The sequence below is a fragment of the Diplotaxodon limnothrissa genome, linkage group LG13, assembly GCF_057381915.1.
Source record: "Diplotaxodon limnothrissa isolate DT_005_m linkage group LG13, D_limnothrissa_male_GT1.1, whole genome shotgun sequence".
Taxonomy (NCBI): domain Eukaryota; kingdom Metazoa; phylum Chordata; class Actinopteri; order Cichliformes; family Cichlidae; genus Diplotaxodon; species Diplotaxodon limnothrissa.
In genome coordinates this window covers 23105220-23122297 of record NC_140608.1, presented here as the reverse complement: position 1 = coordinate 23122297, position 17078 = coordinate 23105220, and the positions used below count along the sequence as shown (strand labels likewise).

The 17078-nt window shown below is 43.4% G+C and overlaps 1 protein-coding gene across 2 annotated transcripts in view; it reads left to right on the top strand.

The window, feature by feature from the left end:
* Positions 1–17078, top strand: part of kndc1 (kinase non-catalytic C-lobe domain containing 1) — a 50228-nt gene that overhangs the window by 26408 nt on the left and 6742 nt on the right. Inside the window, exons 12-26 of one of the 2 annotated variants that reach the window (XM_085369550.1) lie at positions 1090–1167; positions 4018–4105; positions 4342–4534; positions 5485–6176; positions 8462–8600; positions 10098–10357; positions 11709–12064; positions 12911–13004; positions 13118–13215; positions 13302–13486; positions 15196–15306; positions 15452–15599; positions 15686–15844; positions 15983–16189; positions 16322–16404. In XM_085369550.1, coding sequence (XP_085225676.1) covers positions 1090–1167; positions 4018–4105; positions 4342–4534; positions 5485–6176; positions 8462–8600; positions 10098–10357; positions 11709–12064; positions 12911–13004; positions 13118–13215; positions 13302–13486; positions 15196–15306; positions 15452–15599; positions 15686–15844; positions 15983–16189; positions 16322–16404 — 2891 coding nt within the window. Of the gene's footprint in view, positions 1–1089; positions 1168–4017; positions 4106–4341; positions 4535–5484; positions 6177–8461; positions 8601–10097; positions 10358–11702; positions 12065–12910; positions 13005–13117; positions 13216–13301; positions 13487–15195; positions 15307–15451; positions 15600–15685; positions 15845–15982; positions 16190–16321; positions 16405–17078 lie in introns of both variants that reach the window. The other variant, XM_085369548.1, reaches the window with a different exon arrangement.

Sequence of the window (17078 nt, the reverse complement as noted above, 5' to 3'; positions counted from 1 at the left end):
ATACTGTTGTTTGTTTGTTTGTTTGTTTGTTTGTTTGTTAATTAGTTAGTTAGTTTATTTGCTTGTTTTATTCAATTTTAAATCATGCTTTTTATTTGTTCTTGTTTCTAATGTCTCTGTAAAGCACTTTGAATCATCTTGTTGTTGAATTGTGCTATACAAATAAACTTGCCTTGCCTTGCCTTGCCTTGCCTCTACTCTGAGCCTCTCCCAGATGGGAGAAGTCAGCCACCCTTCAGAGGAAGCTCATTTCCACTGCTTGTATCCGTGATCTCGTTCTTTCGGTCACTACCCACAGCTCATGATCATAGGTGAGGGTAGGGATGTGGATCGACCAGTAAATTGAGAGCTTTGCTTTTACACTCAGCTCTCTTTTTAGTACTAATGACATGTTAATGTAAAATGCTAAAAGAATTAGTCAAGCACCAAATACAAAGCAAATACAAGCAAAAATGTATCTACAATTTATCATACATTTATTTCTAACTTATGTTAGAATACTAAACTATGAAGTGAACATGGTAAACATTGCTTGCTAAAAATGTACATGATGAATTTAAGTGCTGGCGTTAATCAATGTGGAATGTCCCTTCCAAATAAATATAAAGATATGCTAACATGAGCATCAAAGCCATGAATCCCTGCCCATTTTTTAATACTTTTATTCAGCATAGACTTTCTATTCTATCACTGATTTGTGTATTCTAATGACACCTTTTTTAAATAATTTATTATAAAATGGACTTTGCATTACACTTTCTTGTTTGCAAAGTTTTCTATAAATAAAGCCCATTTTGATTTTGTTTATCACTGTGCAGATATCACAACTTCAAAGAGAAGCATCATTGCTTAGAGTAATCTCTTTTTTCCCTTGTCATTATGTCAACAAAGAACTCTGTGACAAATGCCATAATTTACTGTTACTGTTACCCTGTCAATCCTTTTTAAAGGGTTGCTGCGTGTTTTTTTTTTGTTTTGTTTTTAACCCTTGAGCTATTTCAGGAGAGAATTAGTTCTGACATTATCCATATCTGTGTATGAAGTGCCTTGTATTGCTATCACACTTACTCTCATGTGGATCTGTTCCAGAGCTGTTGTGACTACTTATCACGCCAGGGGACAAATGCTGAGACTGTCTGGAACAACCTCATCAGCAGAGTTCACCCGGTAAACCTTTTTTCATCCATCCATCCATCCTCATCCGCTTTATCCGGGGCCGGGTCGCGGGGGCAGCAGCCTAAGCAAAGAGGCCCAGACCTCCCTCTCCCCAGCCACCTCCTCCAGCTTATCCGGGGGAATACCAAGGCGTTCCCAGCCGAGAGATATAATCTCTCGGCTGGCCCGGATGGCCGGGAGGGGCTCACCCTATCTCTAAGGGAGAGGCCAGCCACCCTTCGGAGGAAGCTCATTTCTGCCGCTTGTATCCGCGATCTGGTTCTTTCGGTCACTACCCACAGCTCGTGGCCATAGGTGAGGGTAGGGACGTAGATCGACCGGTAAATTGAGAGCTTCGCTTTTACACTCAGCTCCCTCTTCACCACGACGGACCGGTGCAGCCTCTGCTTTACTGCAGCTGCAGCCCCAATCCGTCTGTCGATCTCCGGCTCCCTTCTCCCATCACTCGCGAACAAGACCCCGAGATACTTGAACTCCTCCACTTGGGGCAGGAACTCATCCCCGACCCGGAGTGGGCACACCACCCTTTTCCGGCTGAGAACCATGGCCTCAGATTTGGAGGTGCTGATCCTCATTCCCGCTGCTTCACACTCGGCTGCGAACCGTTCCAGTGCGAGCTGGAGGCCCTCACCCGATGAAGCCAACAGAACCACATCATCCGCAAAAATCAGAGATGAGATTCTGAGGCCACCAAAGCGAAAGCCCTCCGCCACTTGGCTGCGCCTAGAAATCCTGTCCATAAACATTATGAACAGAACCGGAGACAAAGGGCAGCCCTGGCGGAGCCCATCACCCACTGGGAACGAGTCCGACTTATTGCCGGCAATGCGAACCAAGCTCTTGCAACGGTTGTATAGGGATCGAATGGCCCGTAGCAATGGGCCAGACACCCCATACTCCCGCAACACCTCCCACAGGACACCCCGAGGAACACGGTTGAATGCCTTCTCCAAGTCCACAAAACACATGTAGACTGGTTGGGCAAACTCCCATGCACCCTCAAGTATCCTGGAGAGGATAAAGAGCTGGTCCAGTGTTCCGCGACCAGGACGAAAACCGCATTGTTCCTCCTGTATCCGAGGTTCGACTAGCGGACGAACTCTCCTTTCCAGCACCCTGGCATAGACTTTCCCAGGGAGGCTGAGGAGTGTGATCCCCCTGTAGTTGGAACACACCCTTCGGTCCCCCTTCTTAAAGATGGGGACCACCACCCCGGTCTGCCAGTCCACAGGTACTGCCCCTGATCTCCACGCAACATTGCTGAGGCGTGTCAACCAGGACAGCCCTACAACGTCCAGAGCCTTCAGGAACTCGGGGCGGACCTCATCAACACCAGGGGCTCTGCCACCAAGGAGTTGTTTAACTGCCTCAGTGACCTCGCCCCCGGAAATTGGCGGGTCATTCCCCTCATCCCCAGACTCTGCTTCCTCCTCGGAAGACGTGTCAGTGGGATTAAGGAGGTCCTCGAAGTATTCCTTCCACCGCCTGACAATTTTCTCAGTCGACGTCAGCAGCGCTCCGCCAGCACTATACACAGTGCAGGTAGAGCACCGCTTTCCCTTCCTGAGACGCCTGACGGTTTGCCAGAATCTCTTCGAGGCAGTCCGAAAGTCTTTTTCCATGGCCTCTCCGAACTCCTCCCACACCCGAGTTTTTGCTTCAGCCACTGCCCGAGCCGCATTCCGCTTGGCCTGTCGATACCTGTCGGCTGCCTCCGGAGTCCCACAGGCTAACCAAGCCCGATAGGACTCCTTCTTCAGCCTGGTGGCTCCCTTCACCTCTGGTGTCCACCATTTGGTTCGGGGATTACCACCGCGGCAGGCACCCACCACCTTGCGGCCGCAGCTCAATGCAGCAGCTTCGGCAATGGAGACGCTGAACATGGTCCATTCGGACTCAATGTCCCCAGTCTCCCTCGGAATGCTGTTGAAGCTCTGCCGGAGGTGTGCGTTGAAGATCTCGCGGACTGGGGCCTCTGCTAGACGTTCCCAGCACACCCTCACTACGCGTTTAGGTGCACCAGGTTTGTCCAGCGTCCTCCCCCGCCACCTGATCCAACTCACCACCAGGTGGTGATCAGTTGACAGCTCAGCCCCTCTCTTTACCCGAGTGTCCAGAACATAAGGTCGCAGGTCTGCTGATACGATTACAAAATCGATCATCGACCTACGGGCTAGAGCGTCCTGGTGCCACGTGCACTTATGGACACTCTTATGTTCGAACAGGGTGTTCGTTATGGCCAAACTGTGATTAGCACAGAAGTCCAATAACAAAGCACCGCTCGGGTTCAGATCAGGGAGGCCGTTCCTCCCAATCACACCCCTCCAGGTCTCGCTGTCGTTACCCACGTGAGCATTGAAGTCTCCCAGCAGGACAACAGAGTCTCCAGGTGGAGCACCCTCCAGCACCCCCCCCCCATGGACTAAGGCCCGGCCACCAGACGCTCGCCCTCGGGCACCCTCCCCGGGCCTGGCTCCAGGGCCCCGGTAACCCTATCCCGGGCAGGGTAAACTGTTCCCTCGGTGTCCTTTTCATAAGGGTCTTCTGAATCGCTCTTTGTCTGGTCCCTCACCCAGGGCCAATTTGCCATGGGAGACCCTACCAGGGGGCAAAAGCCCCCAGACAACATAGCCCCTGGGATCCCTGGGACACACAAACCCCTCCACCACGATAAGGTAGCGATTCAAGGAGGAGCTTTTTTCACCACAGATATATTAATGCTGTTGTACCTGTGTATTAGTAAAGTGTCAGTGTCAGCTTCTTGTGCTCAGTGTCGGTTGTGTTTTGTGTCACTGAATAGTCAGTTCTAGTTGTCATGAACATATTGTATTTTCTTTTCAGCCAACCTTAAAATTCTCAGATGCAGAAGATTTGACGACCACTGAAACATGCCAAAATTCATGTGAAGAGTCTGCTGAAAACAACAGTGGTAGGGCAGCTTTACTTAAGTAGGGATGACCCTCGTGCAATACATTTTACTTTAACATGTACAATATTTTACATATCCTAAATGTATGAAATATTAGGAAGCCCCCTCTGAAACAAACTAATAAAAATGTATTTGGTCTCATTAATTTGAATCAGAATTAAAGCTGATGGTATTTTGTACATTGCACGAGACAATATCACTGATATTGTAAATGGCACTGTGGTAACTGTGTGTAGGCTTTGTCCCCATGGCCACTGAGAGCCGACTGGCTCCTGTGCCTGGCCCTGTTCCCCACAGCTATCCAGTCAATCAGGAACTCCAGCTCCCAGAGGCCTTCACTTCCACCGCCACACACTTCACCCCCATCATCCTGACCAGTGAAGGAGGTTTAGAGGGGGGGGACCAGCATTTTTCAAATGACACTGAAGGGTAGGAATACAAAAGTGATATTACGGCTTTACATTATATTAAACAACAATGATCAATCTATTTGTAAAACAAAGGTTTCAGAACCATTTTTGTAAATACACTAATGTGCTTTTTTTTCTGAGCGTTAGATGGGAGGCTGGTTAGCCTAGCTTAGCACAAAGGCTAAAATCAGAAGAAAAACAGCTAGGGTGGTTCTCTTTAAAGATAAAGGCCTAAAATTGGGCCGTACTAGCAAACACTTTTTAAAGCAATCAAATCATTTTGATAGTATAAACCAAAATGTCAAAACCACAAGCTGTAATTTCACGTTGACCTTCTTATTACGTATAGTTACTTGTTGTCATTGTCATGGTCATAAGAATGTTTGTAAATGATCTGGCAATGAAAATAAAAGTCACTTGTTGATCACTTGACACACCAGCTCTGGTTTTGGGAGCTTGGATCACATAAAAGCAGAAAAATTTCTGAGGCACTCTGTTGATTAGAAATATAAAAATATTGCAGCTATGTAAATGGTTGAATTTACAGTTTTGTCGTCTTTCAATTGTTTTGTTTTTTTGGTTTTTTTTTTAGATGGGGACCTGGTCTGTGACCACTTGCAGGCCGTTGCCATCTGTAAAGCAATATTGTTGCAATATAAGATGGTGACAAGACAGCAATAGCATGCAGTCAGTCAACACATTGCTCTATGTATTAAACAAACATATACATTTTCTGTTGGTATTAGTGTCTTACAGGCACATATATAAAAATATATCAACAAATGGTAACATTTCACTTCTCTAAATCTTGGTAAGCCAGTGAATGAAAATATTTTCCATGAATGCTGAGACAGTTTGGTAAAGTATATAGCTATGATCCATCAAAAAGTAAACAAAAAAAACATTTACAATAAATGTTATGCACCTAATACCTATGAGAAATGATTTGATTGACTGTCTATTTTACAGGACTATGGATGGATTCACCAAAGGCAGGGATCAAATTGTGAAAAGCAGCCTCGATTTCACTCCACCCTCTGAGTACCAACTTCCTCCACAAACTGAACCCAATCTCCGTACTCAGGAGAAAACTACATCTTTTACAACTTCTAGCAGCAAGATGCTGGTCGACTCCCCTTCTTCTCTCCCTGATATATCTTATCTCGAAGTCTCTGTTTCTCTGCCATTATCCACTAACCTCAATGGTTGTGGTATTTTCAATAATTACCTCTTTCGGCAGAACCCCACAACAGGGCATCTTTCTCTAGTGCCTGTGCAGGTCAAGGCTCCCGAGTCTGTCCTCGGGTTGGATATAAATCTCTCCTTGGTCCCTCAGCCTTTGCAGGGGCTAATCACAGAGAGCACTGATGGTTCGTTTATTGACTGTCTTAATGTGCCTGTTAGGCCTGGACCACAGGAGTATGAACCACCATCATCACATTTTAGTGGAAGCTCAGTCATTTCCGACTCCTGCATGGAGCACAGTGTGCTTGGAGCATACAAGGTCCAAACAAATCCAAGAACACAAGGTGAGAACCAGTCTGCTCGAACATCCAGCTCCCCAGATGTCCACCCTGCCTTAAAGGAGGTGATCGATCTGTTGAAGGGGGAGTTTTCCCTTGATGGATATTTGGACAATGGGCATGAGGACATTGCCATGGGTATGTATCTACAGATAGTTATATTTATATCTGTGGGTAGGCATTGGATTTCATAAGAATTTAAAGGATTCCGATTCCATAATTGATATTACTTTTTGGTTTGATTCCTTATCGATTCATGTTGAGTTCTCATTGGCTCCGCTTTGAGAGTCACGACCATATCTAAGTAGTATTAGTATTTTTGCATCTTAGAGGTATTTCTCCTATTTGCTGCGATCAGTGTTGGGGTCATTATTCCAAAAAAGTAGCCTAACGTTTTGAACATATTACACAGAACACTTTTCTTAAAAGTAACACACTACGTTACTTAATTACTCCCAAGGGAAAGTCGTTATACTACTCGTTACATTACTTTTACGTTTCTTTCTTCGGTTTGTTGCCTGTTGAAGTTCAGGGTCTGGTTATGACTGAGTATTAGGGCCACATTAAGAAAAAAAATATTGTTAATCGTTTTGAGAATAGAACTTAGAACTTAGAACTTTTTTATTGTCAATGTACATTTTCTTGCACACTGAAATTTGGAAGCAATACCACAAAGGTGTGAAAGTAAAGAAAACAATATACAAGAAAGAAGAAGAACAGACAATATAAGAACACCATGTCGAAATTTCGCAATTAAAGTCAAAAAGAGAAAAAGAGAAAAAAAAAAGTCAAAATGTGGAGATTGCCATTGTTGTTTCACGACAAACTGCCACCTTTGCTATACCCTTTAGAAAATGCCTTGTGTAGATGAGTTAGTGAAACAAATCTATCAGCCGTCTTGTGATATAACATACATCCTCTTTATTTATACGTGCATTATGCTGCTAATGCAACTTCAGTTCAGCTCTTTGCAAGCCCCTGTATAGACAGCATGCTAATGCTAAGCAATAAAAATAAAAGTAATGTCTAGATCCACGCTGCAGACTGTTTGTAGCTCAAGTGCAAGTGGAAATGATAAGCGGGATTGATACGCAAGCAGACAAACAATTCCAATGAATTGGACTACTGTGATCAATTTCTCTACAGAACCCAGGTCTGGAGACTCATCCTTATCCGTGGATAGTATAGTCAATCCAAAACAGATTGCAAAAGTAAGGATTATACAGCAGGGAGAAACATTGAAGTAGCTAATTTCCTTTTATCAATCTTTTTAGACTAATAAATGGAAAAATATAATAGTACACGGTCTGGCTTCTCCACCGTATGTGCAAACTTTGTAAGATTAATGCAATCATAATCATAACATTAGCAGTTGAATTATATCAATAAATAATAGAAGAATATATACAGTGCTTTATTAACAGCTAATTAACAGTCAAACAACACCCAGCTTAATTTGACAGGGTAAAATCCATTCTTTGGTAGTCCACTCATAATAACATAAAAACCTCAACTGATTTAAATTTGGTAGATCTCTTCTTCAGAGTTTTCTCTTTGTGCACACTGGGACTTTTCCCAGCATTGCTATTACTTCTTCACTCTATGGAAGTCCCCTTCTGATCACTTTGAGTAAGTCAAACTATAACCCAGAGACCAAATGCAAGTTTGTTCCATGCCAACACAGCACTCCAGTCCCAAAGGGTGCTTCATCGAGTCAGGAATGCGACCGGAAGCATGCATGTTCTGTTTTGCTTTTGCATTTTGTGATCACACAGTGTACAATGTTCCTACATTTACTTGGCAAACATGTAACACTGTTGCTTCCTTTACTTGCCTATATTCTGGGAATACTAGATACACTATTTGGACAGAAGTATTGGGCCACATCTTTGAATTCAGGGGCTTTTTGCCACAGTTATGTAAAAATCAAGCATGTAGCCATGCAGTCGGCCTATACGTACATCTATGAAAGAATTAGTCATTCTGAGGAGTACACTGAATTCTGCTGTTATAGGATGCCACTATTACAATTATTATTGCAAAGTGGAATGGCAAGTCAACCAGAAAGCACCACATAAAGTTACAGAGTGGGGGGGTCGCCAATTGCTGAGGGGAATAGTGCATAAAAACGCTACGCTAACTCAATAACTGTAGAGTTCTAGACCTCCTCTGGCATTACCATCAACACAAAAGCTGTGTGCCAGGAACTTCATGACATAGATTTCTATGGCTGCAGTTCCTGTAGTTGTAATGTGGAGGTGGCCCACTACTTTTGCCCATATAGGGTAGACTTCAGTGTTATAAGGAATAGATGCCCCGAAGTCTAAGATTGTAATGTTCTATTAATGCCAGTTTGCATTTTTATTGCACTGATTTTCTTTTTCAGACATATTCATTTGAAAATCTGCTTTTCATTTTCCGAGGGGAGTTCATCTTCTCTTTGAGGGACCTCCAATACCAGGCGTTTGCCAGCATCGTGAAGGAGAGATTCACTGATCTCTACTGGGAAGATGACTTACTGGGTGTATTGCATTGCTTGGTAAACTGCAGCACTTCCACACTGTAAGCATTTTTTTCCTCATATCGTTTATCTTTTTAAACAGTGGTTTTGGTTCGGGGGTTTTTTTTTTTTGTTTGCTTGTTTTTTCTTGTAAAGACAGTGCCTGTTGTTTAAGCTAATGAAGTGAGGCATAAATAAACTAATATTAACTCCTTATATAAAGGCTTTTAAATGCTCTAATAACAACACAGTATTATTAATTGATGTTGCTTAGAAATAAAACAGTCACCTTGAGATCATTTGACTAGTGTAATATGAATAAACATGGTTTCTGAATGTTATCTTGCAGATTATTCATACAGATACAGATAATACAGATAATATTGCATATCATGATTTTATTTTGATGTAGTTTAATTTGAAGACATCACCTTGGCCTCTGGTAAACTCTTATAGGCATGTTTTCCAAAGTTTTAAATTAGGACCATTATGGAAATAACTGGCAAAATACAGACCCTATTAATTGATTTATAATAGACAGTTAGATTTCTAATTTAAGATAAAGCCATGTGGCAGGAGAAGGGAGGTAGCTTATTTACATGTGCAACGGTGCAGAGTACAAAGATGTTGGAATAAGTTATGGGATGGAGTGCTGATTAACGATGACATCTTCTCCTCTGCACGCTTTCACATTCAAAGCCAACATTAAAAAGAAACAAACCTTCTTTTGCAAACCTCGCCAACCACATTAGCAGCTCCTATGGTAATAGCTATGCGGTAAGTTTTTCAGTACAAGTGCTATGTCAACACATTTAAAGCTCTTTCTGCATTGTTACTGATATACTGACAATTAGCCTTGGGCATTGGGTAGACTTAAGTGTATGGATGAATGCATGCATGTATTTAAACATAAGAAAGAGACGAGCACGGAGGCGAGCCTGTCACTTCTTTCAGACGTCTTTTCATCCAGGCGTTGCTCATGCTCTTGTGCTCAGGGCAATATGACAGACCCTTTAATCTGCTCTGGTAGAGACGACACAGCTTTGTAGAGAGAAAGACATGTTTTTCCTCTGGCTGTGGGCTCGTTCACAGGGCTCAGCTGTGAAGGGTTTCTCCACTGTTCCTCCACTGCTTCAGTTTCTCTGAAGGGATTGAGGGACTTGATGAAGACACGCTTCATTCTAACCCTGACAAGGACTGCAGTGGTCTGTTTTGGCACAGTATTAATTGTGCGGCTCAGTTGGTGTAATTTGCAAGTGCATAATGTTACTGATAAGCTCCAGGATGTTCAGTGGCTGCCTTGTTTCATTCTTTGCGAGTTTTCCATTGGAGCCAGTATTCTAGTACATTATTGATTAAAGTAGCAAATCCGTTGTGAAGTTGAGTGCTGTATGTGCTTTGCATTGTTGACTGTTTCAGTTATTATCATCACCATGTGTGTTTTCTCTGAATTGCCTATTACCTGCTTACTTGAATGCATGTCATTGGCAATATTCCCCCAGTTAGTGCTAATTATTATTTGCTTTGAACATGCTGTGTGTTTTCTGTGCCCCGTGCAGCAGCTCTAATGATCAGCCTCCATCAAAGGCTGTGAAAAGGGCAACCGTTACCCCATCCTCGATAGCCGCTGTCAGGAGAGGGAAGAGAGAAGTTTGCCTGAACAGCTGTCTCGATCTGAATGGAAACTTCCGCCCGTCCAGTCCTGTTGCTGGGGATTTTTGGGAAGAAACCAAGGCCCAGTCCTGTCATGCAGAAAATAGGACTGTACTCGAGGATGTCAGATTGAGTTCAGAGCAAAATCAGCACTGCATCAGTGAAGGTAGGAGAAAGATTTGGTTGTTGACCTCTATCTCTTTTTTATTGGAGAGTTCTCACAGTCGGTTATATTTTGGATCCGTTTCTGAAATGCATAGGCTGAACTGGATGAACAAGTCAAATAAAAGTGCTCCCTCTCAGGCTCTGAGCATCACCTGTTTGAGCCCGCAGACTGAGGTTTTCATCGTCAGCTGTGAGTGATTGAGCCAGCCATGATTTCCTTTGAGATACATTTAAATTCAGCATATAATCTGATTTTAAAAATGGCATGTGAGGAAGATGGGATTGTTTAAATTACAAACCTGCTCCCGTAAATAGATTAGGGATTAGGAGACATTACTGCTGCTTACAGGAAATGTTGCTGTGGAATACACCAGGCACAGACACACGCACACACAGGTAGGTACAGCCAACTTCCACATTTATTCAAGTGTTTGTTGTTTTGACAGCTGACTCAGTCACACAGTCTGACAGCTCACGAGCCCAGCTGATCTCTCTCCTGGCCGCTCCTCCTCGTCTCACTATAAACACAGCGGAGGGAGACCATCATCAGTCCATAAACAACATCAGCTGTTCTTACCGGCCTCGCAGCGCCGCCCTGATGAGCCTTCCGCTCCACTCCTCCCCTGCAGCTGCGCCCGGGGCCACGCCTCCGCCACAGTTGCTTTTTCACTTGCTCAAGTACAAGTAAAATAAACTTGTAACTAAGTACTATGTGCAAGTGCTGCATTGTAACACAGTACAACAAGCGCAGTACTTTTTTTTTCTTCTTAACTAAGTAGATGAAGGGATTTGATATTCGTGCAGATTCTGTCCTGTTTTAAGATATCAAACTCCACCCTCTCTGTGATGTTTTGGTATATTTCTATCGCCTTGGCTGCTGACTGCAGTCATGAGGGCCATTGCCGGCTGTTGGATGCTGTTCTTAAGTTTGCGCCTCATTCAGAAGGGTCCAAGGCGTGCTAGCAAACTTGCAAAGGCTTTTTTCTTCTTCTCCCTTTTCTCTGAAACTCATTCCCGGTCAGTGACTTTCACACAAACACACACTTGGGTCTGTTTTTGTCATTACTGAAGTATGTTAGACATGGGCTGTCTTGATTACAGACAGGCTCTGAACAGGATAGTGACTGAACTGTGAATTGGTTTAAGGGCATCTGTTAAACAGTAAGTGCATTGTGCAGCCACGAGAGGGTTAGCAACAAACACCCTCAGCGCCACCCTTGGATCTCTCCCTCTCTCTCTCTGTCTCTCTGTTTACTTCACAAATCCAGTTTGCCTTTTTTATACTCTCCATGTGATCCAATCCCTCTCTCTCTCTCTCTCTCTCTCTCTTCTGTCTTTATTTACAGTTCCAGGCGTGAACGCTGACAGTTCAGACTTGGGGGTCATGGAAGGAAGAGGTCATTCAGTGGGGGGCAGCGATGAAAGCCCCTCTGAAGCTGAGGTTCTATCAGAGAGAGAGGAAAGGCTTACAGGAGCCCACGATGAGCAGATGAGCCCAGACTGCTCCGAGGACATGGAGGACAGCGACTCCGTGGCGTCTGAGCGGCTTCTCTCCTCCGGTTTCAGAGCAGAGGGTCTTGGCCTCATTTCGAGCCCGGACTGGGCCTTGGCCTTCTTCGGCGAAGAGTGCTTTAGTCCCGATGTGATCCAGTATGCAGGGAATCTGGGACAGCACACAGGATCGCCATGTCTGGACGTAAAAGCACAGGTGGGTAAAGCTACGATGGCCACCGCCTCTGAATCATCCCTGACCTTAACCCTGAGCGTTTGAACGAACGGGAGATGCCATGATTTATTTATCACCTTTTCATGCCGCTTACATTAAATGTGTATGTATTAAATGTTATGCAATTTCAATGGATTATTCTATAAATTCATGTAAATGCAAATGTTTTATCGCTTTTTTAAGGCATTTGAAAAAAACTAATAAATACAGTCTTCTGTGCCCTGAGCCGAGATAAGTTATTTCCATCAAAATATCCTCGAAGTTAAAGTTTAAATCGTTTTGGTTGTGCTGCTTGAGGTTGAAATCGAGTGCTTCTCTGTTTCATTCAGCTCCTCACCTGGTCGAGTTTTTTGATTAAGCGTGAGACTTATTTTCCTATCTGTAATGAAGTGGGGCACGGTCAGGCTTTGGGGTAAATAGGACGAGAACATGTGGGGGACTTTAGGGTAATTGGCATATTATTCTCTCCAAACTGGATCTGAATATTAATATGTTGAACTTAGCCCCTCAGCAGAGAAAGTTATTATCATTTGCAAAAGAATATTAATGAATCATCCTTGTGTTTGAGCGCTTTGATGGCACCACTGCTCCTTCTGAAGGTTTGCGTGAAAGCTAATAAACGTACCTTAAGAGCTGCGATGCTGCGACTTCTTACTCAGTTCACTTCAAAAGAGCTGTTGCTTTCTGTTGCCACGGTGAAGAGAGGACAAAAAAAAAAAAAAACACTGGCCCATACACACTTAAAACGCCCGACGGCTTCTTTCAGCAGAAGGCATGTGGTGCAGTTTTAGGGCCTTTGTATGATTCTGTGTGATTTCCTTTGAACAGGAACTGCAGCAGCAGCTTGTAATTGAAACAAGGAATCTAAAGAAAACAAGAAATTTCTACCAGAAGTTGATTCAACAAGAGAGGAAAAACAAAGGTTGGGTGCTCGTTTTAACACGCCGCAGGAGTATGAAAATGGCAAAATGCTGTGTTTCTGATACAGCATGTAAAGACTGTGTGTGTGTATTGTACCTTTATTGTATTCCAAAGGTCCTGAGAGCAAGCCAATGCTCTTTAAACTCAAGTCACAGCTCGAGGAACTCAGGTCCAAAGTAGCCTTCTTGGATAGTGTGAAGAAATACCTCGAGGTACAGAAGCTTACCCAAAAATCTTATGCATCATACTTAACAACCCAGTTCTTGTAAGCTTGATAGAATTTCTTTCATTTCCACAGATTCTCAGTGTGGATCAGTGGGGTTTGGAGCTTTCGTTGCTCCCCGCTTTGGCTGTCTGTGAACTCGAGTCGTTGGACCTCGAGTCCTCAGAGGACATTTCAGTCTTGAGTTTTGGTACCAGCAAAGGGAAGAGCACTCTGCAGGCTGGATCTTCTCTGGGCCTCATGGCATACCTCTACGCCAGGTACATTTGATTGAGGGTCGATTTTCTTTTCTTTTCTTTTTTTCTAGTCAAGTTTTACAGTGCTGTGATCCAGGTCATAGGCTGAGTTATTTAACCTTCCGTCTGCTTTTTATGTGTCCAACAAAGGGATTTTACAGAGTCAAAAGAGTGTATTCACTTACAACGGGAAACTTAAGAATATATTTGATGTTTTATTGATGTGTTTTTTCTAAAATAAGGCCTTTATTACAGCTGGAATTTTTTATTTGCAGGGTATTTTTTCTCAGTAATGCTGACTAATTGTAAGGATGTCAGCATACTACACTTATATACTATATTGGCTGATAGGCAGCATACCTGCTAAACTTGAGGGCTTAAAAATTTGAACTAGGTACGAAACATTTGATCAAAAGGTGCAATTAGTTGAAACTGGAAGTGCAGTTTTTCTCTGATTTGCATTCTGGTTGGCTGTGAAGTCACGCTCCACAGTAATCAGCTGAGCTCACGTCCAGCCCTCAGCTGACGGCTCAGGTGATCCCCTTTTATTACCTCTAGGTGATATTATTGTAATTTATTATATTTTTGTTTGAGCCAATAAAGACTACACAAACTACAGCTTGTCCAAAAACTCAGAAGCCAGACTTTCCTCTATTTTAGCTTCGCTTCATTGGTTATTGGTTAATTGATTTGGGGATTTTTTTCTGTGAAATTTAAGGCCCTTTCTGGGCTCACACCAAGCTGTGTTTCAGCTCTCCTGACACCGTTTGCGCGTAACCTGAGGTCCTCAGCCGAAGCTCTTCTGGTCGTCCTGCAGTCTCAGCTGAGGTCCGAGAGCGATGGGGCTTCTTCTGTCAGGGCATGCGCGCTTTGAAGCGGTTTCCCTCCTTCCTGCATTTTTCGAGTTACCAGTTGTCTGATTGTTGTGACGATCATTTAAATGAGCGGCGTTATTGCACTGGGTGGGACATGTAACCGTATCGTCAGTGGAATTAACCTCAAACAGCATCAGCTGTAAGATCTACAATAGCTTCTTAGCTCGGTCAGATAGCATTTGCAGTGTTTCTTCCACCTTTTTGTCTTTCTGCTGTCTTCTCCTGTGCTTAAGAAACTTTTAAGGCTCTCAAACATCATCCTCCACACATCAAACTGTTTCCCCTTAGATCCCTCCAAGATTTTGGGGGCTTTTTGCCAGTAGTACAACTTACAGACAATTTTGGCATTTTTTTGTCCTCAACAATTGGCTCACAGATTTTAGCTTTTAATTTGCCTTAAAGTCAAAGTGCAGGTTCAGCTAAACACAGAGGGTCTTTATAAATTCCCATTTATCTGGCCGCTCACATGAGACCCACCACCACTGACAATGTTGTGATTTTAGTGACGTCACTGCTCCCTCACGTTGAAAGGAGTCGTTAAAGTAGCTTAGGGCACCTTGGAAGGATCTCTCCCTAAAATGCTTTGTGAAATTTACACATCTGTGTGGGAAAAGATCCAGATGTAGGACATGTAGGGTAACTCACATATAGCAGGAAGTTGCTTCAGAGTTCCTTCAACTTCACCTCTTGTATGTTATATTTGCCGGGTCTGGACGGTTTGCGAATGTTTTTATATTCCTTTCTGTATATTATGTATCTGTTCTACATATCGTGTTTCTTTTTTTTCTATATATCATGTTTCTAATAATGCCTTGTGTTGATTTCTAATTAGTGTCTCTATGATTGTTTTCATCACAGAAATGCAGCTGTGGAGGGCTACATCCAGCAGTTCCTGTATACGTATCGTTTCTTCTGCACTCCTGAGCAGTTACTGCAGTTCATAATGAATAAATTCATCTGTGCTGTAAGGTAAAGTACAACCAGCAGCTCAGGACGACAGAGGAACAGCTCTGAGCAGTGTGCAGTTCCAATTCTTCCAATAAATGACTAATCAAAATGTGGCACACGGTATGAAACACGTTACATGTGGGTTTTATTTCTTTTCCCATTTCAGGGAGGGACCTGATTTGTCAGGAGACAGTGAAAAGGTTTTCCATCGGAGTTTGCACTTGCTTCACTTCTGGATAACAGACTGCAGAACAGTGGACTTTGTGCCTAACTCCAGCCTCGTGGACGTGTTAGAAAAGTTCCTTAATACTGAGGTAGCCAGATATGTACACACTGTGTACAGCGCCATTCCTTTGAATGAAAAATATTCTCAAATATTCTCCATTTAATGCTTCCACAGGTGATTCCTGTAGACAGCCAAGGGGAAGCCTTGCTTATTGGTCTTCACAGCCCGCTGAGTATGAGTGCAGCAAGCCATCTGACAGGGAGCCTAATCAGCTTTGACGAAGTCGATGACTCTGGGTGTTTGCATTCATCTACTGAGGATCTTGGGAAAAAGGTCAATATTTACATTCTTGTTGTTGAGCCAAATTTCATCTTGATCTATTTTCCAATAAGATCAGATCCCTTAACAAGAAGTCTTTATTGCCCTAAACATGGCTTCCCAGATTTCTAAGCCTCTGTGTGAACTTTGCAGTGGAGGATCTCGCGAGTGGTGGAGCCCTCTGCATCCATGTCTAAAGAGAAGGCCTTCTCCATTGCTGTGGCTCTGCCCATGCCTTGTCACCGCTCCCTGATGGATGAGCTCTCCAGCACTTGCTTGCACAATGAAGAACGACTGCCCTTCAGCCAAAATGAGTACAGTGCACAGCACATAGCCCAACAGCTCACGCTCCTGCAGCAGGTAGCACACCATTTATGTGACTGGTACACCACCTAATGTTGTTATCATTTCAAGCCACTAGAGGGAGCCGTGTCTCTAAGAATTCACCAGCTTGTCATGTTGCATCTTGTATTTGTAACTCTTGTAATGCAGGAAATGTTCCAAGGATGCCATCCAGTTCATTTACTCAACTCCAGAATACAAGGAGTCAGGGACAAAGTCTCAACCCCGAACAAGTGAGTACAAAAGCTATAAAGCCTGCATTAGAGAGCCTCTGAAAGCCTCTGAAATAGCTTTCACAGCACCTTGGCAAACGATCAGAGGTCTCTGGCCCTCTATTATGAAAGGATTTTTAGGTGCAGAGCATTTGAATGTTTATGCACAATCACCCACAGCTGCTCAATTGTGCTGAGAAGTGTTGCCTGTGAAGGTCGCAGTGTATGATTAACATCATTTTCATACCCCATCAAACATTCAGTGACCTGTATAGAAAAACTGTTCAGCGTCCCCACTCACAGATTCACTTCATTTCTTTCTCTGCTGTTTCTTCCAGTCTTTATGCAGAGTGTGTGTTCCATATACAAACACCTGTTTGTACTTCTTCTCTGCACAGTACATGAAATACTAAAATTATCATATATCTATTTAACCATATGCATACTGAAGATTTTACTTATAAAGTTTCCATCAACACCTAGGTCTGCTCTACATTCTACTTATTGGAAGGTTGGTAGTTCGCTAACTGGCTACTACAATCTTTGGCAAGAAACTGAACCGCAGCTTGCTCCTGATGAGTTCATCAGAGTGTGAATGTGTGGGAAGCACACAGACGTTGGACGAGGGAGTTGGCAGGTTAAAGACAATTTAGTTGTGATACTGAGCTCAAACTAAACTGCCTAATCTTCACTGG